The sequence below is a fragment of the Vicia villosa genome, linkage group LG3 (genome assembly GCF_029867415.1).
Source record: "Vicia villosa cultivar HV-30 ecotype Madison, WI linkage group LG3, Vvil1.0, whole genome shotgun sequence".
NCBI classification, from domain to species: Eukaryota; Viridiplantae; Streptophyta; class Magnoliopsida; order Fabales; family Fabaceae; genus Vicia; species Vicia villosa.
In genome coordinates, this window is record NC_081182.1 from 13,002,383 (window position 1) to 13,028,451 (window position 26,069).

General features: G+C 33.9%; 3 protein-coding genes across 5 annotated transcripts; all 3 read left to right on the forward strand.

The window, feature by feature from the left end:
- Nucleotides 1–9,440: 9,440 nt before the first annotated feature.
- Nucleotides 9,441–15,501, forward strand: LOC131660354 (protein S-acyltransferase 21). The gene is made up of 10 exons (XM_058929587.1): nt 9,441–9,695; nt 10,412–10,525; nt 10,629–10,749; nt 11,186–11,373; nt 11,752–11,820; nt 12,896–12,967; nt 13,112–13,240; nt 13,650–13,730; nt 13,804–14,010; nt 14,234–15,501. Exons 1-10 carry the CDS (start codon nt 9,651–9,653, stop codon nt 15,137–15,139), a joined length of 1,932 nt encoding a protein of 643 aa, XP_058785570.1. The 5' UTR covers nt 9,441–9,650; the 3' UTR covers nt 15,140–15,501.
- A 1,182-nt stretch (nt 15,502–16,683) lies between these two features.
- Nucleotides 16,684–22,214, forward strand: LOC131660355 (uncharacterized). Of its 3 annotated transcripts, XM_058929588.1 has the most exons (6): nt 16,684–16,876; nt 16,981–17,277; nt 17,351–17,662; nt 18,310–18,367; nt 21,368–21,523; nt 21,589–22,214. In XM_058929588.1, exons 2-5 carry the CDS (start codon nt 17,217–17,219, stop codon nt 21,489–21,491), a joined length of 555 nt encoding a protein of 184 aa, XP_058785571.1. In that variant the 5' UTR covers nt 16,684–16,876; nt 16,981–17,216; the 3' UTR covers nt 21,492–21,523; nt 21,589–22,214. The 3 variants fall into 3 exon arrangements, with proteins under 3 accessions (XP_058785571.1, XP_058785572.1, XP_058785573.1); XM_058929589.1 differs by lacking the exons at nt 21,368–21,523; nt 21,589–22,214 and adding an exon at nt 19,591–21,286 and having other exon boundaries at nt 16,688–16,876; XM_058929590.1 differs by lacking the exons at nt 21,368–21,523; nt 21,589–22,214 and adding an exon at nt 18,455–18,620 and having other exon boundaries at nt 16,689–16,876.
- Nucleotides 22,215–24,626: 2,412 nt separating this feature from the next.
- On the forward strand, nt 24,627–25,161 carry LOC131654927 (uncharacterized). The gene is made up of 2 exons (XM_058924851.1): nt 24,627–24,711; nt 24,815–25,161. Exons 1-2 carry the CDS (start codon nt 24,688–24,690, stop codon nt 25,154–25,156), a joined length of 366 nt encoding a protein of 121 aa, XP_058780834.1. The 5' UTR covers nt 24,627–24,687; the 3' UTR covers nt 25,157–25,161.
- Nucleotides 25,162–26,069: the final 908 nt, after the last annotated feature.

Here is a 26,069-nt window from a genome sequence, read left to right on the forward strand (position 1 = left end):
CAGAAGTATGAAGCCTTCAAGATGGAGGATGATGAAGACATTGAAAAGATGTTTTCAAGATTTCAAACTCTTACTGCTGGATTGAGAGTTCTTGACAAGGGATACACCAAGGCTGATCACGTAAAGAAGATCATCAGAAGCTTACCCAGAAGATGGGGTCCTATGGTGACTGCATTCAAGATTGCAAAGAATCTGAATAAAGTTTCTCTGGAAGAGCTTATCAGCGCCTTGAGAAGTCATGAAATAGAGCTGGACGCAAATGAGCCTCAAAAGAAAGGTAAGTCTATTGCATTAAAATCCAATATCAAGAGATGCACTAACGCTTTTCAGGCTAGAGAAGAAGATCCTGAAGAATCAGAATCTGAAGAAGAAGATGAACTGTCCCTGATCTCCAGAAGGCTAAATCAACTCTGGAAGACCAAGCAAAGGAAGTTCAGAGGCTTCAGAAGTTCAAGGAAATTTGAACGTGGAGAATCTTCTGATGAAAGAAGATTTGACAAGAAGAAGGTCATGTGCTATGAATGCAATGAGCCTGGACACTACAAGAATGAATGTCCAAATCTTCAGAAGGAAAGTCCCAAGAAAAAGTTTCATAAGAAGAAAGGTCTTATGGCAACCTGGGATGAGTCAGAAGATGATTCAGAAGATGAGCAGGCCAACTGTGCGCTGATGGCGACAGAAGATGACGAATCAGAATCTACATCAGAATCAGATTCTGAAGAGGTATTTTCTGAACTTACTAGAGATGAGTTAGTTTCCGGTCTAACTGAACTTCTGGAACTCAAGTCTCAGATTAGTCTCAAATACAAAAAGCTGAAAAAGCTATTTGAATTTGAAACAAAGAAGCTTGAGTTGGAAAATTCTGAATTAAAAGAAAAACTTTTAAAATTATCCAATAATGTTGGATCTCCTTCTGATTCAGAAAAATCCACTCCTAGTCTAAACCATATTCTGAAAGAATATGATTTAAGTTTCAGGAAGTTCTTATCTAGAAGTATTGGCAGAAGTCAGCTAGCTTCTATGATATATGCTGTGTCTGGAAACAAAAGAGTCGGCATTGGTTTTGAGGGTGAAACCCCATACAAACTTGAACCTGTTGATGAAATGAAAATCACATACAAGCCATTGTATGATCAGTTCAAGTATGGCCACTCTCATGATATTAGGCACACTTCACATGCACAAAGTTTTCACATAACACACACCAAGAAGCATGTGACACAACCTAGGAAATATCATGAAACTCATATTAAAAATTATCATGCTGTTCCTCCTATTGCTTATAATGTCAAACCCAAGTTCAATCAGAACTTGAGAAAATCTAACAAGAAAGGACCCAAGAAGATGTGGGTACCAAAGAAAAAGATTATTTCCTTTGCAGATTCTCTTGATAACAAAGAAGACAAAATTCAACATGACATGACACCTGGACTCAAGTTGCTCTCAACACTTGAAGGGAAGAAAGATTGTATTCCAAGTTCTGGTTCTTAAATCTGTTGAAGAAACTATGTTTGTAGGAATTCAGAAAAGAAGCTTATTAGTCTTGGAACCATCTATGATGTTTGCCTCTAAGGCTTTGATGTTTCTTTCTTGATTATTCTGTTTGCTCTAAATGCTACAGAATATACAACATTGAAACATTGATTGTGGACAAATCAATAAACATCTGTTTTGATGATAAACTCGTTTCTGATGAAACAAAGAGCTTAAGAATTTCTGCAGATACAGTTTTATCTTATCAGAAGCTGCAGAACAAAGAAGTGAACCTCCAGAAGTTGTGTATATCAGAAGTAATGGATCAGAAGATCATTCAGACTTATATCAGCACACTTCAGAAGGAGTATTTCCAGAAGAGAAACTTGATCAACTCAGAAGCAGTGATCAGAATCTGAAGGCGTAAAGTCTATTCTTAATACAGCTGTCATCTACTTTCTGATGATGAACACGTGTCTGTACGGTCAGTACAAAGCGTGCAGTTGAAAAGACGCCGACCTAGGTAACTGTATTAAATCATGTCATTTACTGAGTTCTCTCTCCTAATGTCATTTCTCATTAAATGCATATTAATTTTCTTTTTAAATCTTTTTAAATAACCCGCTTCATCTTCATTCCTTCTTTTTCTCTCTTTCTCTCCCGTTTGAGTATTCTTTTCGTTGTATCTCTTTTCAAACCCTAGTTCTTGACTTGATCTCAAAGTATTATCATAATGAATCCATCGTCTCGTTCATCAATCCCTAAAGAAAGAATCACTTCCACACAGAATCGTTTAAGCAAAAATGATGCTCCATTGAAAACTTGCTTAATACCTACGAAAGAACTGGAAGTTCTTTGTGAATCGGCTGTGGATATCAACAACCTCAAAGCAAATGGCTTTCAGTGTGATGCAAGAATATTTGAGCAAGGATGGTCAAAATATCTTGATAGATTGGTTGGTCCAATTTATCCTGAACTTGTAAAGGATTTTTGGGTACATGCAACAGTTACTCCAACTGCCATTATTTCTTTCGTGCTAGGGCATGAAGTGATCATCACTGAGAAACTCATCAGAAAGCTGTACAGTCTTAATGATGAAGAAGGTTGGGCTGAGTTTCAACCACATACAGTTGACTGGGCTCTAGTTGAAAAACAAATCTCTACAGCTGTTGGAGTTGATTCTCACTTCACAGGCAACTTAAAGCCTTTTTATAAAGTATGGGCTGAGATTATTCTGGGTTCTCTTCACCATAGAAAAAAGATGCGCTGCTCCTCCTACATCAGTCCGACTCACAAGTATACTCTTTTCTGCATTGGCAAAAAGATAGAGATCAACATCTCTCATATTCTTTTTGAGAATCTGAAAACCTCTATCTTTGATTCAAGAGAAGATGAAAGGGCGAAGTACCCTCATATTCCAAGAACAACCATTCCTTTCGGAAGGATGATTTCAGACATTCTGATTGAAAGCAAAGTGGTGGACTCAATCAGAAATTGTAATGCCTCGCATTTTCTTGGAGTAACTCAAGGTCCCATCTTCAATGGTGTTGATCTGTTCGAACTGGAAGTCATTAAGAATGTACCTGTTATGTGCACAAGCTTTCCTGACATTCTGTCAAGAAGAATTGCTGTTGAAGGATTCATATCTTTGTATCATAAAGAACTTGATCAAGTTGTCAAGTTTTACTTGGAAGATTGTGTGAGGAAGCAATCAGACGTTGATCCTGCTTGGATCCGTGGCAGAGTACTTCCATCCAAAGATGATATTCTGAAGAAGGATAAAAAGGAACGTCAGGCTAGGCTAAAAAGAAAGGCACAAGAAGATGAGGCTGAGAGAGCCAAGAAGTTGAGGGTCACCTATGATCCTGACAAGGTGGACTCTAAAGAACGAAGAGATAAAAGGATCAGAGATTCCTTTCGCAGAACCAGATCTTCTTCTTCTTCTGTACAAATCTCCAGAAATGTCCTTACTCCACTTCCTTCTGTCCCTAAACCATCTTTCCAATCACCTCCATCTGAACCAAAAGTAAACTTCACTTTACAAAATCCTTCTCCATCATCCTTCTCCTCTCCCATTCTAAACCCCACACCGTTGAGCATTCTTCCTCCAACTCCCTCAGATAAAACTCCCTCACCAATTCCCTTTAAAAATCCTCCTTCCTCTCCTCAACCCATTCCTTCTGATACTCCAACCTCATCAATCATTCTCTTAGATATCCCCTCTTCCCCAACCACCGCACCTCCAACTTCTATATCTCATCCATTACCTACCAGAATATCCCAACCCTACAGCCTTCTTTACCCTGACTGCAAACTCTCTCTCTATCCACCTGAACCTGAACCCTCTACCTATCTGGAACTCTTCAGATATGAAGTGATCAACGGATTAGACCTTCTGAAGGAAGCTTTCCTAAGCGGTCTGAATGATGTTTCTACGAGAAATATCTGGAAAAGATTTCGCAGGGTATTTCAAGAAGAAGCTGTGGGAGTACAGAGAAGACTTGTGGCTGCTGCCCCACGATCTCGTGGAATGCTAAGGAATTTTGAAGAATTCTGGGTTACTAGTCTAAAAGGTAGATATCTGTTGGAAGAGAAGCCCTTTGTGGATGAGATGGAACAGTTGAGACTGGCTGCTGCAATGGAAGCAAACCCATGCAGGGACATGGTTATCTGGATTCCTGAGTATCCTGTTCTGCTTGGAGACTTCAAGACCTTATTTGACTTTCTGAGGGAAAACCCTTCTAAGAAAGACCCTAGCTTGGTCATTCCAGAAGTTGTTGACCCACCAGAAGCTGAAGGTCCCTCTGCTCCCAGGAATTTAGCTGCCATTCTTCAGGCACTAGAGAATGGAGACTCTGAAATTCCTGCTGCAGAGTATGGAGATGCTTCTATGCAAGAAGCAGATGCTGAAGATCATGTTGCTGAATCAGACCCTGTTGAGGATATCCCAGCAAATGATACTTCTATGGAAGCTGCAGATCAACATGCCATTCCTGTGGTTGAAAGCGGTGAAGCTTCTTCTGATGAACCTTCTCGTCTTACAAGGACTCTAGAAGCGATTCAGAGGAGACAGGATGAGCAAAGCTCACTCAATGACAAGTATGATGCTTTCATTGAAAGGCAAGAAGGACACAACAACGATGTTAAAGAGATGCTGGCCAAGATCTTGTCAAGACTAGGGCCATCTTAGATTGAGTCTGTGTTGTTTCTTTCTTTTCTTTGCATCTATTTTGTTTCTGTGCATCTGATCTTTTCATTTTGTACTTCTGTACCCAATGGTTGAACCTTAATGAAATCATCTTCTTCCTCCATGTGTTCTGTTTTATTCATCTGAATCTTTTCTATTTTTTGATGATATGACAAAAAAGGGGGAGAAATACTGTGATAAATGATTTGATTTAATCAGTTGCATTCACTAACAAGAACTGCAAGTTCTATATGGTTTAAGTGTTTTGCAGGTACAGAGAAGTGAAGTGAATCTTCAGAAGCAAACACTAGAAGCAAAACCATAAGAAGCGTTATTCTGTAAAAGGAATAAGCTCTTGGAAACTGAAGCAAGCTGAGTGCTGTCAAGCTTCAGAGATCAGAAGCAAGAAAGAAGAATGAATCAGAAGCACTGATAATAGAATTTGAATATCATTGTCTATCCTGTTCTGACAAAATTCTATTTGCTCTGATACATATAATGTTATGGCTCTGATACATTATTTGCTCTGATACATTATTTCAGCCTATATGGCTCTGATACATATAATGTGTTCAAACATACATTTTATGTTCTAACTCGTTCATGCTGACTTTTGTCGTTTAGTTTTTGTTCTGTAACATTTCAGGATGTAGAGATGCTCTGATGATGCTCTGGTACATTCAACAATGTTTTGATACAAATCTAGCATGAAGTGATGATTGGTAGACATTCAAAGTTCTGAAGCTATCCGAGGGAAGCAGAAATCAGAAGATGTGAATGTTCTAAAAGATCCAGAAAACTCAAGTTCTGAAGCTGTCCTGAATGGAAGCAGAAGTCAGAAGCTGTGAATGTTCTGAAGATCAAAGAAATTCAAGTTCTGAAGCTGTCCACGATGGAAGCAGGAATCAGAAGCTGTGAGTGTTCTAAGGATCTAAAGAAATTCAAGTTCTGAAGCTGTCCAATGGAAGCAGAAGTCAGAAGCTATGAATTCTCTGAAGGCAGAAGCTTATATGATCGTCTCTACCGAAATAATCAGGGAAGTCTTTTATCAAAGTTCTTCGAGTATTTATTTCAGGGGGAGATTATTTATCTCAGGGGGAGATTGTTAATCTCAGGGGGAGACATATTCATATGCTTATGCTATAGCTGTGTAATTTGTCTTTTGCCGTCTACTCTTTCTGATCGCAAATTCATATCATTTATATATGTTTTTGTCATCATCAAAAAGGGGGAGATTGTTAGAACAAGATTTGTTCTTATCAATTATCTTAGTTTTGATGATAACAATAATATGAATTTTGCTTAAGATAATATGGTACTCTAATCCAATGCAATTTCCCTTTCAGGAAATATATAAAGAGTACGCATAATTCAGCGCTCAGAAGTTGTGTCTCAAATGGTTCAGCATGCAACATCAGAACATGGTCTGGCAAGACATCAGAAGATGGTCGAAGCAGAATCAGAACATGGGTCTATGGAAGCATCAGAAGAACATGAGATCAGAAGCACTGAAGATCAGAAGATGGTATCACGCAACAGAAGCACTTCAAGATCAGAAGATCAGAAGATGCTATGCACCAAGCTGTTTTGACTCTGATGATATTCAAACGTAGTATTCACAAACATCAGATCAGAAGGAAGTACAGGTGGCAGACTACGCTGACTGACAAAAGGAACGTTAAAGCTACTAAAGGCAACGTCAGTAGACACAGCGTGAACAAGGCTCGAGGTAGTTGACAAAAGCGTATAACATTAAATGCAATGCTGTACGGAACACGCAAAGCATTAAATGCACTCAACGGTCATCTTCTCAACGCCTATAAATATGAAGTTCTGAAGTGAAGCAAGGTTAACGATTCTGCACCAAAACAACTCATATCAAACTTGCTGAAACGCTGTTTAAATCTAAACTCAGAATCTTCATCTTCATCAAAGCTCACTACATTGCTGTTGTAATATCTTAGTGAGATTAAGCTTAAACGTTAAGAGAAATATCACAGTTGTGATTATCGCTTTTAAGAAGCATTTGTAAACTCTTAGAATTGAATTACATTAAGTTGTAAGGAACTAGAGTGATCGTGTTGATCAGAATACTCTAGGGAAGTCTTAGGAGTGAACTAAGCCTAGAGTGATCGTGTTGATCAGTAGACTCTAGAAAAGTCTTAGAGGGTATCTAAGCAGTTGTTCCTGGAGTGATCAGTGTGTGATCAGAAGACTCTGGAAGACTTAGTTGCGGACTAAGTGGAAAACCATTGTAATCCGTGCGATTAGTGGATTAAATCCTCAGGTTGAGGTAAATCATCTCTGCGGGGGTGGACTGGAGTAGCTTCGTTAACAGCGAACCAGGATAAAAATAATTGTGCAATTTATTTTTATCGTCCAAGATTTAAAGTCACACTTATTCAATCCCCCCCTTTCTAAGTGTTTTTCTATCCTTCAGTTCTGTTGCAGAAAATTCTCTGCCAAGGTCCGCTGAGCGGAGTTGAAGCGGATGACAGCTTTTTCTGTTTTTCCAAAACTTTGAAACTTCGTAACTCTTGAACCGTAACTCCGATTTTGTCGCCGTTCGAAGCGTCGGAAAGCTAACGCAATAACCTATATTATTATCTAATTAAATGATTCATAGGATGTAGTATCCCATTATTTTTATTAGGATCAAGTGATGAGTTGTGTAGTATGTTCAATTAACCAAACTTTGAAAGGTCGTATCTTTTAACTCGGGTGTTCGCTTTATGTGTTGTTTGAAACGTTCGGAAGCTATTTCCATGCTCTATATGATGATGTAGGATGTAGTAGTGGTTGTTTGATTTTCATAAATGGTTTTGTGAACTAGTGCATGATAAATCATGATGATGTGTTGTGTGAATGTTGTCGTAATGATACGAGGTATGTGATTAGTTGTCGATAACATGAGATCATGTTCATATGTGTTATGTATTAATGAATGTTCGTTCTTGATGTGAGACGATGTTTGGTTGTTTGTTATTAACATGATGTGTATAAGTGTGTTATACGTTCATCTATGCCGATGTGGCCAGTATGTTTGAACGGTGAATGTGTGCTGTGTGCCTATTAATGCCTGTGTGGTAATTATGGTGTGATGTAATTGATAACGATGTTATTAATTGGTGATATATCCTTTTGGATAGAATATAAACGGTGTAACGTGGGTATGTGACCGTGTTATATTGTTGATGATGTTGTTGTCGTGTAATAGAGTCATATATTTGCACAGCATAACATTTCATTACGTTAATGGCGGAATGCTATTAGCAGGTGGCCTGAATTGGCAATTATTACCAGTGGGGGCTTAATGCTCGGTAAAAAGGTGTATTTGCCCGAGTGGCAAGAGGTCATCAGTGGGGGCTAAATGCTCGATGACGTTTAGTCGTAGCTTGATGCTCGACAAAGGTGTATTTTCCTGAGGGAAAGAAGTCCCAGCATAATGCTCGGCAAAGGTGTATTTGTCATAATGACAAGGGGAGTTTTACTCCGGATTTGGTACCACATGCATATGCATAGTCGAGTCTCATTCATCATTGTCTGTCTGTATAATTTATGTTAGCATTCATGTGTCACATTACTTATATATTGATTGTGGTTGAATGAGTGGATTACTTTGTTGTATGATTCTTGATGATACTTGTTGGCATTACTATAATTGTCATGCTTTCATTATGAATTATATTCTCACCCTTCTGCTGATTTGATGCTTGAGTGGCATCCTGCAGATTAGCCGCTTTGGGAGTCTTTTGGAAGAGGTAGTTCTCCAGTTGGTCTTGTCGGTCGCTCTGATATGTAACACTGGGTAGTCGGGAGTCTGTTGTTATTTATTTGTATATGACTCTTTTGAATATGTATATGTGATGACGTGCCATTGTGTATTGTAAACACTTTATTTTGGAAAACTCCTCTTTGAGAGTGAGAGCTATAAGTATATATATATATGTTCATATCTTCCGTGTGTTATGTATCATGTTATTGGCAGGTGTGCATGCTTTTGGCATCGGTGATGTCCGTTTATTTTCAAGGTGTTTGTTTGGTTACTTAGTGTAACATCCTAATTGTGTTGTATGAAATTTTAATACTCTGATATTTTCTTGCCTAAATACTTTGGGTAGAATTGGGGTGTTACAGCGTTGCTCCTTTGGGGGCGACGCCGAGAAAGAAAAAGAAACAGTTTATAAAGACATGATTGCTATTGGAATTTGTTACAAAAGAGGATAAGCATGTCATTATAGGTGAGTAATGCATGCGACTTCTCTTTTCTTTGGTCCTGCTTGTATGATTATTATCGTCTTGTCTTAATTAATCTATTGTTTGCAAAATTTGACGAAAAAGACAAAATTAACTAACAAAAGTGTTTTTAAGGAACTAACAAACATGTAACTTTTTATAAATAAAAGACTCAAGTGAAACATTCAATTAAATTAATGGACTAAAACATGTCCTAAGTCTTTTCAATATAAATCATTTATCAAATTCTACATGTATCAATTTTTTTTTTACAAATATATTCTTATTTTATTTGTCATTAAAAATATAAATTTCACCTCTCTCTTATAATTTTAATAATTATAAAATAAATATGTAAAAAATAATTCATATTTTAGACAAATATTACTATCATATATATTTTTTACTAAAATTAGTTTCTTAATATCAATTAATTTTATTAAAAAGATTAAGACACTCATTAACATTTTATTTCAATAATAATAACAATAACATTAAAATAAAAGGAATTAGATGCTTCTTACATTGAGTAAGTGGCCATACACTTTCTCTTTGTACTATATTTTCTTCACAATACTGAAGAGCTTCTTCTTCTCTCTCTCTCTCTCTCTCCAAGTTGAATTTGACTCTACAAACCGTAAACCCTAATCGAAGAATTGTTCAGTTCAAATCCGTTTCTACTTTCTTCTTCTTCCACGTTGAACCGGAAATGGTTCTGATTTCTTAGTCAGTTATCATTTTCAGAGTCACAAAAATGGGTAGACGTCATGGTTGGGAGCTCCCTTTTCACACTTTTCAGGTACATTCATTCTTCTTCCTTCTCACTCACACTTCTCTTTCAAATTCCGTTTTCATCATCTCATGATTTATTTCTCTTCTTTTTCCATTTTCCACCTTTTGACTTTCTCGTTTACTTCCTCATTCCCATTTTAGCCGCATTTTTTCTCTATTACGACTTCATAATTTTCTCGATTTTTCTTTTTGGTTAATAATTGGAAATCTAGAATCGCTTTTTTGTTGTTGCTCGGAATCGCTTTTGTCGCTTTTTTTTTTTTTTTTTTTTTTTTATATAACATGGAATTTGTATTAATTCCTTTTTGCTCCTTACTTTCTGGATGAAAGTGCTTTTTCAACTCAAGTAATCATTTATACTAACATTTGTTACTATTTAACTGTTTAACATTATTATGATTTTGATTCTATATTCCAGCTTTTGAGTTTAGTGTAATTATATTATTCTCATTTTTAGATTTTTTTAGGGTCAATAATGTGCTTGTTGACAGAATTTTAATAGGATTGAAATTCAACACTTTAGTTAGGACATCTGCACCGACACTTCAAAATTTTCATTTTTATCGAATTATTATCGGTGTGGCTGTGTCAGTGTCAGTGTCAGGATCATGTTCGGGGTGTATGAGCTTCATAGGTTTTTACAACTGAATTTGTAATGGCATTGAGAACTGTTATTCTCACAAACTTCTCACCTTTTGTCTGCTTGTTGTAATTTGTGGACAGGTTGTGGCTATAACGGTTTTTTTCTTGTTATGCATTGCATATTATGCCTTCTTTGCTCCTTTTCTTGGAAAGGACATCTATGAATATGTTGCTTTTGGTGTTTATTCTGTACTGGTAAGAAACAATTTGATTCTTCTATACCTTCGTTCCGTTTTTCATTTAATAATGTAGAGTGAAGTATTCTTTCATTTACTTGTTCTTTAATTTTTAACTGCAGGCACTCTCTGTATTCCTTCTCTATGTTCGATGCACTGCCATTGACCCCGCTGATATGGGAGTAGTGCTTGATTGTGACAAAACTTCTAAGAATAGATCAAAACTTGATGAAGAGTTGGCAGGTTGGAATTTCAAAGCTACTGGCATTTATTTATATGATTGTCATGCTCTAGGTTTACTCTTCAGATCAGATTCACTTCATGATTCTCACAACTGTCGACATGTTGAATTTTTGTAATTAGTGTTAGTGATACTGCTTATTAATCAGAGTTGCTAAATCACTAATCACCAATGGAATAAAAAGAACTCCAATTGAATTAGTTATACTTTTACAGTAGTGACATTGCTCACTAGGCTCTAATTAACTGGCTGTACAACAAAACCCAAAGCAATTACAAGTTACAACAGATTAAGCTTATGCCTTTATTGTTGTTTTTGTACCTCTATAAGTTGGTTTCCATTTTTCCTTGTTATGGTTACCATATAGGATTATAACAGCAAATTTCTATGCTGTATGATGATTTCCCATGTTATCTGAACTCTAATCTTCTATTGCAGAACCCAACAAGATAGGACTAAAGGATGAAGGATTGTCTGATCAGCACAATTCGAATGGGTGCTCCAAAATCGGGTGTTTCTTGTGTAGTTGCCTTGCTATAGAAGATTGCCGTAGTGATGAAGATTTTATTCTACAGCAACAATCTGGCGAGGAGGATGCTTTGTTCTGTACTTTATGCAATGCTGAGGTTGGCTCATTTACTGTAAAAAACTAACTATCTTCTCCAAATAAAGTCAACACGAGTAAAATAAGAAATGATAACAGTAAAAAAATGGAGATAAGGTTTCATAGAATGCAACTAAGTTTTCTTCTGTTTAGATGAATAAAACAACCTGCCTCCCAAAACTGCTGTATATGAAAATTAGAAAAAAACCTGTTATAGACACACCCCTTTCTTGATAACCTGTGATAGTTCAAGCATGAACAATTAACCCCTTTAACCAATCGAAGGTGCAATTTTTCTTGTAGCTAATTGAGGAGTTTTTTTCATTTGCTCGCCTCACCAGAACATGAAAATTCTATGATGATTTATTTAGTATTACAACTTGTTAGATGCATTTTGCAGGTTCGAAAGTTCAGTAAGCATTGTAGAAGTTGTGACAAATGTGTTGATGGATTTGATCACCATTGCCGGGTAAGATTTGCTTAATTGAACCCAACCCCAAGTCAGTTACCGGGTATTTGAATGACTCAATATCGTACTGTCCTAGTCTCAGGTCTAGTTGTCTGTTGTCATACCTATGTTATCAATCTCGGATAGCGACACGGCCATCCCCAAAAGGGAACGTAATGGGAGCGGGGAGCAGAACAGCTGATATTATAGCGTCACGGGCCCTAGTACAGTTAATATTAATCAACACATAATTGTTGAAAACTAAAATAAATTAATCAAAATTCATGAATTATTCATATATTTAGAATTAAAAACCATAAGTGCAAAACATATTTCCAAATGTCAATAAAATTAAAATTCAATAAAATAACATTGGATAATATCATACACGGTTGACGCGGCTGAAGCGGCCAATTAGAGGGGCGTCGTTCCAAATCCAATCCCATTATCACGGTCATTCCAGCCGAGTCACCCATCTGTAACGGAACGGCACTACCTGATGTGGTTTTCTTGGTTTTTTTGTTCCATGCCGAGATAACGACCGGAATGGCCGAGTTTGATAGCATAGTGTCTTACTAATAAAAAAGGGCATTCCAACTTTCTAAACACTCAGTTCACACTTACTATGATTTCTTCTGGGGTTTTCTCACCTCTTCAAAGTTATTGTTTGTTTAGTTGTCTGACAGGTAACCTTAGTTGGTTGGTTAATTAGGGAGTTTGTTAACAGAAATAAGGGATATTGACTATAAATAGGATGAGAGATATTGAGTGGCTGACTATCTTGTCAACTGTATAGACTTGGAGCCATTTTGGTTTAAGGAGAGTCTTGAGAGACTCATAAAATTCTGGGAATTCAATTGTGTGCCAAGAATTTTCCCTGTTTTCTGTAATAATGCCAGTTGGTTTCTATCGGATGTTTCCTATGTTTGTAATTTACAATGAAGACTGGGTTGTCAACGAAAATTTACCCTGAAGTAGACCGTATTGGGTGGATTTTTGGGACTTGAGATGCTGTGTGCATCTGTATGCTTGTTTTGTTATTTTGTATTCCTTAGCTTTTATATTCAATAATCATTAAATTTATTATTTTGTTCAGTGGTTGAACAATTGTGTTGGAAGGAAGAATTACATCTCGTTTGTGTGTCTAATGGCGGTGAGCCTGCTTTGGGTAAGTAACATAAAGATGCTTACCAGCTTGTCCTAAATCTAGTTATCCCCCTCTCCTTTCTATTCTTCAGTTTTACGTTGAAAGAACCTCTATATTATGATTTTGTAAATTTCTTACTTTTTTTTCATGCATGTCATGTCACAGCTTGTAGTTGAATGCGGAGTTGGGATTCTCGTGCTTGTTCGATGCTTTGCTGCTAAGAAGGATACAGAGTATCTGATAGCTGAAAAGCTTGGAGCTGGATTCACCCGAGCCCCTTTTGCTACAATAGTGGTACATTTGCTATTTTTTTCTTTCAGAGTTTTATACTTCATCTCAAATAAGATAACTACAAATAAACTTTACTTAACTAAAGTTACTTTTTGTATAAGCTTAATCCTGGTTGCAATTTAAACATTCAGTTGGATATCCTACAAATTTGTTTTTCATTATTTGTCTTGAATATTTATCAGTTGTGTTTGATGGAAGTTATTCAACATAATTTTCAATTACTATTACCTAATCTCTGAACATCATTGAATAGCCAAGTTGTTAAATGTTACTAAATTTGAAATTTCTTCACAATTTCCCCCCCCCCCCCCCCCCCCCCCCCCCCCCTGATGTTCACTTCAACAAAATATGATTTGTTCAAAGATTGAAGATATAAGTTTCTATTTTTATGCAATTTTTAATCCTGTTACAGGCCATATGCACAGCAGTTTCTTTACTTGCGATTATACCACTGGGAGAATTATTCTTTTTTCATATGATCCTGATCCGAAAGGTATAATCATGATCCTTTCCTCCTAATTATATATTTTCATAAACATACTCTAAGCTGTCATTTTGTCTTACAGGGTATTACAACGTATGAGTATGTTGTTGCCATGAGAACTATGACTGAACCACCCGGTCCTTCAGTTGACGCGGGTGAACAGCAGAGTCTACCTTCATCTCCTACTAGTTCAGCTGTCACTGCGATAAGCGGAAGAAGCTCTGTCGGAATGAGTTTGCAAATCAAAGGTGCCTGGTGTACACCTCCGAGAATCTTTATGGATCACCAGGTACTGCCATCTTTGTACAATTGCCTGAATTTTATGATTGGGAACTATTTTAAATGAATAACCTATCTTTAAACATTACAAATAGTCATAGATAATTACTGTGAGAGATAAGAAAGTTGAATTGAGTTGAATAAAATAATGCACAAAACACAATAAAACCGCTCTTAATAATATAGGTAATAGTTGTTGGATGTTGATCAAGTGTCTGGCCTTGAATGAGCAGGATGAAATGATACATCAATTGGAGCCAGGCCGTCTACCATCTACTATGGATCCAGATGCAATACAACCTGACAAAGGAAAAAAGTTGAACCAGCGCCCAGTGAGAATAAGCGCATGGAAACTTGCAAAATTAGATTCCAACGATGCAGCTAAGGCATTAGCTAAAGCTAGAGCATCATCATCTGTGCTTCGTCCAATTAGTTCTCGATCACATGCATATGATGCAGATCATTTATCAAGTAGCAATGTGAGTGGAAGAAGCACCCCAAATAGCAACCAAGGATTTCATAACAAATATGATGCAGCCGGGACATCAAGGCTATCTCCTTCCAAGAGCTCATACCCTCCCAGTCAAGCAAGCAGGGAAGATTCAGATGCATGTCACCACAGTATGAGTAACTTCAGCAGTCCACAAGTCTCCAACTTAACTCCTTCCCCAATGCAGAGGCCAGGTTTGAACCGAGACCATTTCAACCCCATGTATCAGCAGCCATCTCAAAATCCTTCTCCTTCATCAGCTGTAGGAAGCCATGGGAATGTAAATCTAGTTCAAGAAAATGGTGCTCGTGTGCCAATGAGAAATAACAACCTCGCTGTTTCAGAGAATAGAAGCTCGTCAGTGTTTTGGGATCAAGCAGCGGGCCGCTTTGTCCCGAACACATCTAGAGCTCAAGGCAGTTCTCAGGTTCCTGGAACAGAGTTAACGTACACTGGTCGCTCTATATTTTTTGGCAGCCCGGCTCTGAGTGAACAACAGTCAAATGCCAGAACAAGAAATAATAGCTCAGTCGCCGGTGTTTTGGACAGAGATAATACAGCAAGGGATTTTCAGCAAGGTAGATCACAAAGAGGTGCGCAGCTTCCGGTGTTTGTTCCCGGTTATTCGCAGCAAAACAAGTTCTCATAGGGTATGTTTAGGTTGGTGACATAATGTGGAATGGAATGTGATAACATCCATTTTTAAAAATCTAAATGGTAGAATGTTAGCCATTCCATTCTACTCCATTTCACCATTAGCTGCAATTTTTTCTTCAATTTATTTGAAAAAAAAAATCCGTAAACATGTTATCGATTTTTAGTTTGTCTTGTTGTTGCCACTGCCACCATGTGGTTCTAGTATGTTCGCCATTTCATCATCTGTACAGGCTAATGGATCACAACCTTCTTCTCTGTACAATTCATTGACCACTGTCATTGCATTTCAGTGTTGTATTTGATCATAGGGTGTTTTCATATGCTAAATTTATGGTTTTATTTCTTTTATCTTTATGGGCTTAAATGTTTATTTTTATTTGCTTTTTAGTATTGAGTGAATTTAATCTCACTTATTATTATTATTATTATTATTATTATTATTATTATTATTATTATTATTATTATTATTATTATTATTATTATTATTATTATTATTATTATTTATTTTAACAAACTTCAGTTATTTTAAAAAAATATATATTTATAACCAATGACATATTCGTTCCATGTACATATAAATTGATTTTTTGAAAATATTATGAAAACTATGCAATTTGAAATATTTGATTATCTCAATCTTGGATCGTATTATACATTAAAATAAATTACTACACTAATTATTATCATTATTTGTTATAAGTAATTATCATTAAAATGTATAATTAACTATCATCCTTACGATATAACATAACAAAGAATCAACATCATTTATGTTTTAATGTAAAATCTAATTTAAATAATTGTTGTGAAATATTTTCTCTCAAATGAAGTGAAAGTTGCTTATAGGAAAATAATAAAAATCCACAAGTTTTTAAAATGATATTTAATTATTTGTAAATATCTTGTTAATCTAAATAAAAATATCAATGAATAAATGATCATAACGATAAGTTGATCAAATAATGATAGTTAAATATCATTTCAATAGTTAAATATCATTTCAATCCCCATTTAGAAAAAGGATTTCATTATACTCTTTTGTATTCAAACTAAGGAATATTTGTGGGTCATCGTTCAAAACCTAGTGACTAATCCGACTTATATTTTGTTGAGTTTATGATTTTAAATATGAGCAAGCGAATTAAACCCATTCAAAATTGTTACGTTTTTTTATGTAGATTTTTTATTAAAATATTTGAAGGCTTGATGATCAAATAGTGTTTTAATTTTATCCATGTTTTAAAATTGTAAATTATAAAAAAATCTAAATATAAGAAAAAATGTGATTTTTTTTTTTTTTGGTATTGTATGATGATGCATAGCACTGTAGTAAAATAAGATAGTTGTATTATATTTTAATCTAGGGTGCGTTTGTTACAGATTTTTTTTGAAAAAAATCTAATTTTTTTAGTTAAAAAATCACTTAAAACTATTTTATGGGTGTTTGTTTCAGATTTTTAAAAAATGATTTTTTTTTAAAAATGAGAAGCTATTTCAAGTAGCTTCAAAATTTTCATTCAGAGAAATTGATAATTCAAAAACACGGAAGGGTTCATCTGTTGCAAAGTTACATGGTTGCCCTTAACACATTTCAAAATTCCGAAAATACCCTTTCATCAAGGTTTTGCTTGAGAATCCCAAATTCACGTGGAACACGCTCTTGTTCTCCTCTGCTACAATGGCGACGGCGTGAACAGTGTCGTCTTCTTCTTCTTCTTGTTTGCATCGGGTAAAAATCATCAATTACCTTCTCCTTCTCTTCGATTTTCGATTTGTTATTTTATTTCTGATTTTTCATTAGAGGTAGTGATCTTTGTTAAATTTGTGATATAGGGTTTTGAACTGATTTTGAAATTGAATTCTGGAACTTGAAGCTATTGCTAATTCAGGTCTACCCCTTGAAATATTTCGCACCTCACCATTTTTAACCCCCTCTCTTTCTTCTTCTCTCACGCTTTCGTTTCTCTTTCTATTCCTTCACCATTTCGCGCATTTCTTAACATCATTCTAATAGCTACGGCTTACATTTCCATTCTCATTTCTTCAATTTCCTCTTTCCCACGCCAAAAATGCCAATCCAATCGGTACCAGAACCCACGCAAACTCACTTCATGGACCACGAAATCCAAGGTATTACGTTTCAGATTCTTATCCAATTTCTCTTCGTGTGCCAATCTGAACTGAATTTGAATCGTATGTGCAGCAATGGAGCGACAAATAGTTGCGATTAGGACAGTTAAGGAGGTTAAAACCAAACACTTGCTGGAAGATTTGCGATTGCTTTGCTCATCTTTCACTGAGGAACAACTCCAGAAACCGGTGTTAGAGATTTTTCAACAAATTCTTCCAAATTTGTCCATTGTGAATCATAAAGAGAGTAACAAATGTCAAGTGACATGGAAAGATAAAGCGCCTATGTCCATGAGCATCAACTATGATGATGTGCATACTTCGTTGCTTCAAAGGTTGTCCATGGCTTATCCTCATTGCCCCTCTTCAGTTCCTCATTCTACTGGTGAATACTCCTCTTCTTAAGTGTGTTTGATAAAATAGAACTGCTAGTTGTTCTATAGTCACATTGTTCTATAGTAGCAGTCTAGCAGACATATGCACAGTTGGGCAAATTTTACCGGACATCTTTTGTCTATTGATTGCGTTTTGTTTTGTTGTTCTTACACCTTTTACCCGGGTAGTAGTCAAAATACTTATAAAACAAAGTTGAGTATTGGTCAGTTTTAGCACTTTTGAATTAGGAAAGTCCTCATTTTGTACTAACATCTATCAATGTGAAGTTGTTTGTTTAACAATTGTTTTCAGAATCTAATTATGCTGAATGTTTAATCACAAAAACCACTGCAAATTTTACTATATTGAATTTTTAACCTCTGGCTATGAATTATAAAATCAAATCAATTTTTATTTATCCTGAAAAAAATAACATTGCATTTAAACTTCAGTAAACTTCTGATAGCAATGCATTTGAGTACAAATTTTTTTTCAAAATTATTCAATCTAATGACAGTTGCATATGCTGAAAGAATCAGCCCATGAAAAAAAAAAATTGTCTGTATGCCATTTTTAAAGCTTTTGCTTGACGCAGTATTCCTTGAGATTATGCAAAGCTTGCCGAATTGTATCTTCATCTTGATTGGAATATTTCAGGCATAACAATATTTGTGCAACATGATAAGCATTCTGGAATGAATGATTCTGCAAGCAGGTAGTCTCCATTCTTTTCTTTTCCTGTAGACAGTAATTCAATATCACATGTTAGTGTTAGTGCTTAGAGCCTGTCTATGTTTAACAGGTGCTCTTTGTTCACTACTTAACATGATATGAAAAATATACTACAAGTGCCCAATTTTTTGCAATTTATTAGATGTATTCATAGACGACAGAGGCACAATCATAGTGATGACAGCTTAATGAAATAGTAGAAGTGGACATTTTACTGAAATACTTAGGAACGATCATGCCGTGCATTTGGCTACAAATTTTGTATGCATTCATGACATGTTAAGTAGTGAACAAAGAGCACCTGTTAAAATCATATGATTCTCTTCTGTTTGCACTGAAATTTCCTCCAAGAAACTTTATAATTTAAGGATTCAAACTTGATTGTCTTTTCATTTATGGAGAACTAAAGTGTACCTCCTTCAAATGAACATCCTATTTATGCAATTGTTAATAAAATCACCTTATCTGAAATCCTTGATGTGATCATTCTGGCTGTCTCAATAACTGAACTTGGTAATCCTGCCAATAATGGGGGATATGCTTCGGTCCTTCCTTAAGTTGAAACTAAGTAAAGAAAAATATTAGTTCGAAGATAGTAATCTGATGCAAGAGAAAAAGGATAGAGAATTAGAGATACCACCTTGAACTCCAAATGGTTGTTTTTTAATTTGACATGAAAGTGATGAATTTTCACGTTAGGATAGATTGTTGCTAATTCCGATATATTCTCCATATGAGTGGCAAATATGGTATACATGAAGGAAGATGATAAATATGGTTAAGTAGACTGGAAGGTTGATCATATAAATATGTTCCTTTGATGAGAAAACCTTTTGCAGTCACCAACTGTCTTGCAATAAACAATTCAATTCCTCTTTTCAAAACCATCAATCCTCTTTTCAAAATCATATAGCAAATATTGGAGCTAAATCCATAACACTGTCTTTTACAGGAAGAAATGAATTAAACAAACACATTAAGAGACTGTTTAAATCATGTTAACACAGATAATATATTTTAGTAGTTTTAAGATAGGACTTTGATTTTTGGTGACTTGAGTATCTCAGTATTTGTCACTACCAGTATGCTAACTTACATTTCCTGTTCAAATCCCATGGCCATGGATGAGTATAAACTATTTCAAGAAAATTTTATTGCTCGCATGGAGAAATCTGAATTTTCCAACTCAAAATGATCTTTCAATAGGCACTTGCCAAAGTCAAAGCGAGTTGTGTGATGCACAAATGAACAAAAAAACCAACATGCCCAAGCTTGTGAAAGTTTGTATTGGCAGGTGGCACTTGGCAGTACATTAAGTACTAGTACCTTCCAGACAAACCTCTGTTCTTGTATAGCATTCTGCAGCTGCAGATTTATTCCTAGCGTTCAACTAAAAAAAAATTGGAGTTTTTAAGAGCCCAAACAAGTTTGTAATTGTTTGCAAGAGTGTGGATAGCTATGCAGGAAATGCCAAATGTTTTAGGAAAGCCTCGTATGGTGAGCTGAATTCAAAGAAATATTACACTGTTGACAGGAAAGAAAACTTTAGCAAACATATGCATAAACCTTCACTGGTTTCACAAAATGATCTTCGTGAAATATCCAAGAGACCGTCAATTTCAGCTTTAACAGCAAAGCATTGCTGAGTGCAGGCAACAAAAGGAACCCGCGCATGAAGCACGTCTTCATCAATAACTTCCTCTATCCTGTAACAAATTTACTAAAGTTGTGAGATGATTAGTCCTATTATTTAAGTAGGAAATAATTGTAATTACACAGTATAATTTTTTTATCAATTAGTATATTGTATAATACTTGATAAATAGTTTACATTGCAGTGTGATGTGACCATCTAGAGTATAATTACTAGTAAGAATTTGGCTTTGATAAATCAATGTATCACTTGATTGGCATGCATTTTTTATGGAATTCATGGCTTAAAGACCTTCAAAAACCTTGATAAAACAAAAAGTATTGTTCATAAGTCGGTGAAACAATCAAAATGCGGCTCTTATAGTCACTTGAACTGTGTCAGTGTTTGGTTTTAATAAGTATAGGGTTATTGAGTAAAGGATTAGTATAGTTAGTTACATGGTAGCTCCCATGGTTAACATTTGTTGAGTGAAAGTGTTGTCAAGAACTTTCTTGAGAAGGATGAGTTCTTCATCAGTAGGGTGGAAACGAAAATCGGATGGTAAATGAGCATCACTGTTGAGAGGTATCTTGTTACCGGTTCAGCGGATAAGGAACTTCGTTTTTATACAATTAAGCTACATTATATGGATAGGGAGAGTATCAATAAGGCTATAGAACTAGCAAAAAGATCAGGCTGCATCTTCCTAAAAGCTAAACACATGTTGATCCATTATTTTTTCTGTCATTTTTGTTATTTACACTCTACTCATGTGCATTATGTATAAGAGGTACATGTTTGCTTCATTATGCTAATGGCCATACCATGTGTAATCAATCATTAAAATGGTATTAAACAGGCTCATAAATTCATTAGGAAATTAAAGGTTAATATGTGTTTCTCATCTACCTGAACTCATTTTTCTCTTTAACCCTTGCAGTTTATACTAATTGTTGTATCTATGAAAAGTAACTAGTTTAAAATCTATAGTTTGAGAAATCATGTAAAACTGTTGCTTTTGAAATGGTTAAATTGAAGTATTTATTTTACATGTGCTACTGAATGTGTTTATTTGGTAAATGACAATCTAACTCTACTCACTGTCTTAAGTGAAATTGGGACTACTATTATTATGGTGATAACTTGTCCAAAGCCATGTTTAGTGTTACAGTTACAACCATTATATGGTAGCTTTGTAGAGCTGTAAGGATTTTCTAATGATTCTTTTTTGGCTATGATACATTACTCAAGCATATAATATTTGATAAAAGCATGATAGCAGTTCAAAAGTATTTTGTAATGTTAATCCATTTAAAATGGGTGGTGTTTGCAATGTTAATCCATTTACAGAGCTTATGATCGTACTCAACTTAAAAATAGATGGGATACATTGAAAAGAGAGTTTTCATCATTTGTGAAGTTAGTGGATAAGCAAACTGGAGTGGGATGGGTCATGAAAAGAAAACTATCTTGACTGACAATGATTGGTGGGCTGAAAAGAGTAAGGTATGGTTGTGTTAATGAATGAATTTCTCTATGATATCTGTTTTGAATATTTATTTATTTTTCAGGAGGATCCAGATATTTTGAAATGGAAACATGGAGGACCTAAGTTTATTGACTTGCTAGATAAATGTTTCAATGGTGCCATAGCTACCAGATTCGCCCTTTACAAACCTTATGAAGAGCAATTACCATGTGAAGGATCATAATTTCTTTTTGAAGACGGTCGTGAGACTAACACAATAACTGAGGATGAAGGAAATGGAGATAGCTTTGATGTTGGAAATGAAGTACAACCCAATCCAACACCAAGTTCTTCAAAAAAGAGAAAGATTTCAGGGAAAGGAGAAAAAATCGGGGCAACAGAAAAACTTCAACGATCTCTTGATCGTATACTCGATGGGTTTGGGCCAAGCCAACAAGGACTTCCAGAAGACAACGTTAGTTATGCAAAATGTTTGAAAATGTTGGATGAAATCCCATCCTTGGTAAAAGGATCACCTTTACACTTTAAGGCCGTTAGAATCCTTGCCAATAAAGAAAATAGGACATCATTTTCTTACTTCATGAATACCTCCAATGCTGATATGGCTCTTGATTGGATAGACACTTGTCCCGAAAAAAATACGCACGTGATCGTTGATAGGATCATATACTTCTTAGAAAAAATCATTAGTAGTTGGAACTATTATGTTTTTATTAGCTTGATGTAATATGAATTTGTCACAATTACTTTGTGGTTTTGATACCAAATGGATATGTTATTATTAATTTTGGATTCTTAAATGAAATTCTTGTGTTCTTACTTTATTACTTTAATGTGTCATACTTTGTGGTCAACATTCTAGTGAAACCATTCATAAGCATTTCAATAAAGTTTTACAAGCTGTATGCAAGTTGGGAAAAAAAGTCATTCAACCTGTTGATCTTGTTGACTCTTCTCAATATATTAGAGATAATAATCGATATTGGCCTTACTTCAAAGATTGTATAGGGGCAATAGATGGCACACATATTAAAATACATGTCCCAATAGAGAAACAAATACCGTTTTTCAATAGGAAAGGACATACAAATACTAATGTGATGGCTGTGTGTGACTTCAATATGTGTTTTACTTTTGCATTGTATGGATGGAAAGGATCTGTTCATGATGCAAAAATTCTTATGGATACTCTTCGTAAACCCGATTTGCGATTTCCTTATCCTCCAGAAGGTCAGTTTTTGGTAATTCAAATCTTTTTCTATTCTTGTTTGATATATTTTGTTTATATACATAGGAAAATAAGTATTTCTATATTCTTAGTTTGTTTATATACATAGTTCGAATGATAATTGTTTTGATATTCTTGTCTGATATATTTTATTTATATACATAGGCAAATACTATCTTGTAGATTCAGGGTATCCGTCACTTAAAGGTTTTTTTAGCACCATACAAGAATGCAAGGTATCATCTTGCACATTTTTGACTTGCTCCAAGATTCAGATCAAGAAATGGAATTTTTAATTATTATCATTCTAGTTTGAGAAGTGTGATTGAAAGAACTTTTGGTGTGGTAAAAGCAAGATGGAAAGTATTACAAGAAATGCCTAATTTCAAGCTTCAAACTCAAATGGCTATTATTTGGGCGTGTTTTGCACATCATAACTTTTTAAGAAGAACAGATTCAAGTGACTTGGATATTCTTGAAAATTTAGAGAACATCAATGGTTTACAAGATAATGAGCAAGATTTCCATGAAGGAGATGGAAATGGTGTACCTACTCATAGTGAATGGCAAGCTCCAACTCCATCTGATGTTAGATATATTGAAGAAATAAGGAACACTATCAGAGACCAACTACCAAGAAACATGGGGCGACAACGACGACAATAGTTTTATTTTTATGTTTGACGACTTTAAAGAAACATTTAGAATGAGACTTTAAAAAAAAGTAGTTTTATTTTTATGTTTGATGACTTTAAAAAAATTTAGAATGAGACTTTAAGATGTAATTTTATTTTTATGTATTTGTTTTATACTAATTATATATATATATATATATATATATATATATATATATATATATATATTGTTATTTAAAAATATTATTATATTAATCCTAAAGTAACATAAATATTTTTAAAAATTATGTATAATTATTAATTTATAACTATAAACACTAATTTGCATGTCCTTTTTAATAATTTATCATTTAAAAAAATCATTTTCACATTTAGGTAGCCAAACAAAAAAAAATCATTTTTAAGAAAAATGATTTTTATGATAGGAAACAAACGTAAATTAGCTTCTACTAATTTTAAAAATCTCTACAAAAAAATCTCTAAATTTTTTAATAAAAAAATCTATTTTTTTAAATCTAACAAACGCACCCATAATATACTTGATTAATTCTATAACTTATCACATCTCATATTTTTAGTTAAATTTTAATTCGCTCATTATAGCTAAATTAAAAATCAATAAAATAAAATAAGAAAATAAATAATTTATGCCTAAAGATTGTATTTTAAAGTATAAAATAACTAAACAAGAATTTGATATTAAATTAAATAATTAATTTATTAAAATGTAATATTTAAAAATAAAATTATTATTTTAAATTCCGAAAATACGAGTTTATTTATTTTAAAATGGTAGTTTTATTATATATATATACACATACAAAGGTCTATTACAATTTATTAAGTGAAATTCTAAAAAATTAAAAAGGTAGTGTTTTTCATTCTCATTATTTCCTATAAAATGAAATGCTCATTTAGACAAGTGACTCACCATTGTGTTATACTATTCATTTTATTATTTTACATTTTAGAAAAAAATTATAAACAAGTTTATCCTTTTAAAATTCCGTTTAGATACATGTGTATTATAAATTCAATTTCATAAAGGTAATTTTATATATTGTAATTGTTAAAATATAAAAATAGCAAGTTAATATATTTACATTAATAAACAAATCACCTTTTAAAAGAAATAATCAATTGTCATAATAACCAACATCTCTCCACTTATTATATATAAACATCATATGTTTCTACATTTTCATTTCAATTCCAATTCAAAATTGTTCATTCATCTCTTTTCTCCTAAATTGTTCATTCATCTCTTTTATCCAAAATTGTTCATTCATCTCTCATTTCTTTTATTCCATATACAAACATGTATCCTCCAAGAAGAAGCATGGTAAATAATTCTTTTAACACAAAAAACTCATTTATTCATCTATTTCCCTATTCAAATTTTAACACTATTACTAATTTTTTAATATTCATGATTAATTTTGCAGCCAACTTACTATTATCCAAGTTATCCATATCCTAGCAACATGTATGGTTACTATGATCAATATCATACTATATATGATCAAGCCAACAACATTGTGGAAACAAATCCATATCCATTTGATGATCCATATTTTGATAGAAGAATGGTGGATTCTGGTTATGGAAGAAGATCAATGAGACCTTATCCATATTATGATTCAAGATATATTTTTCATGGAAGAGTTGATCCTTATACTAGCTATCAATCTTACTACGAGACTCCATTGTTGTCTTACCCTCAACCACTGCCAACACCATCAATACATCCATTTTACACACCTGATTGGTTGTGTACTATTATGTGATCTAGCTATTTGGATTGTTAGGGTTTTGATTAATAAGATCTGTCCCAAATTTTTCAGGGTTCACAAGTGTTTTTGTTTGGTTTCATTTTATCATAAAGACCTAATTTTTTAGTTTCCTTCATTTATTATCAAAATGAACCTAATTATTTTAAGGTTCAAAAGTCTTTTAGGGGTATGTTTATTAATTAACCTCTATTAAAATGAACCTAATTATTTTAGGGTTTAGAAATGTTTTAGTTTAGTTTGTGTATTGATATTGATTTTGGTGTTTAATTTTACGTTTCTTTCTTCCAATCCGATTTATTTATAAATAGTATAATGTGATTTTTACTTTTAATTTTTTTTTTTGATTTTTTAAAACTCTTTTTAAGGCACGTGTTAACCTGAGTCTTATAAAAATAAAAATAAATTAATTTTATTTTATATATTTAAGGGAAGATGACAAAATATATTTGGATAAAGACAAAATATATAGAAAGACTTTGAAAAATAATTGAATTTTTTTTTTTTTAATAAACAATTTATATCTATTAGGTTTCGATCTGAGGACTCAAGCATCTCATCGCTAGCCCACAGTGAAGATTTTGTTTGAGAGTGATGTAGAAAAATATCAATTTAATAATTAACCTAAAATTTTGAACTTTAGAGAAAAATATTTGATTTATAAAGGGAGGGGATGTATTATAATTTTATCGTAATGTTCAAAGATATACAATTTAAATTTTGTTTTTTACAATAAAATTTTTATAAACAGTCCATGTTTAGTCTTTTTTAGTAATGTAACCTTATCCATAAAAAGAGACAATTTTTTTCCGGAAAAAAAGCAATATGAAGAGTAATTCCTTGTCCTAACTTTTTATTTGGTTTAATAGAATAGGAAGAAAACTAAATTAACAAATATATGATATGATGT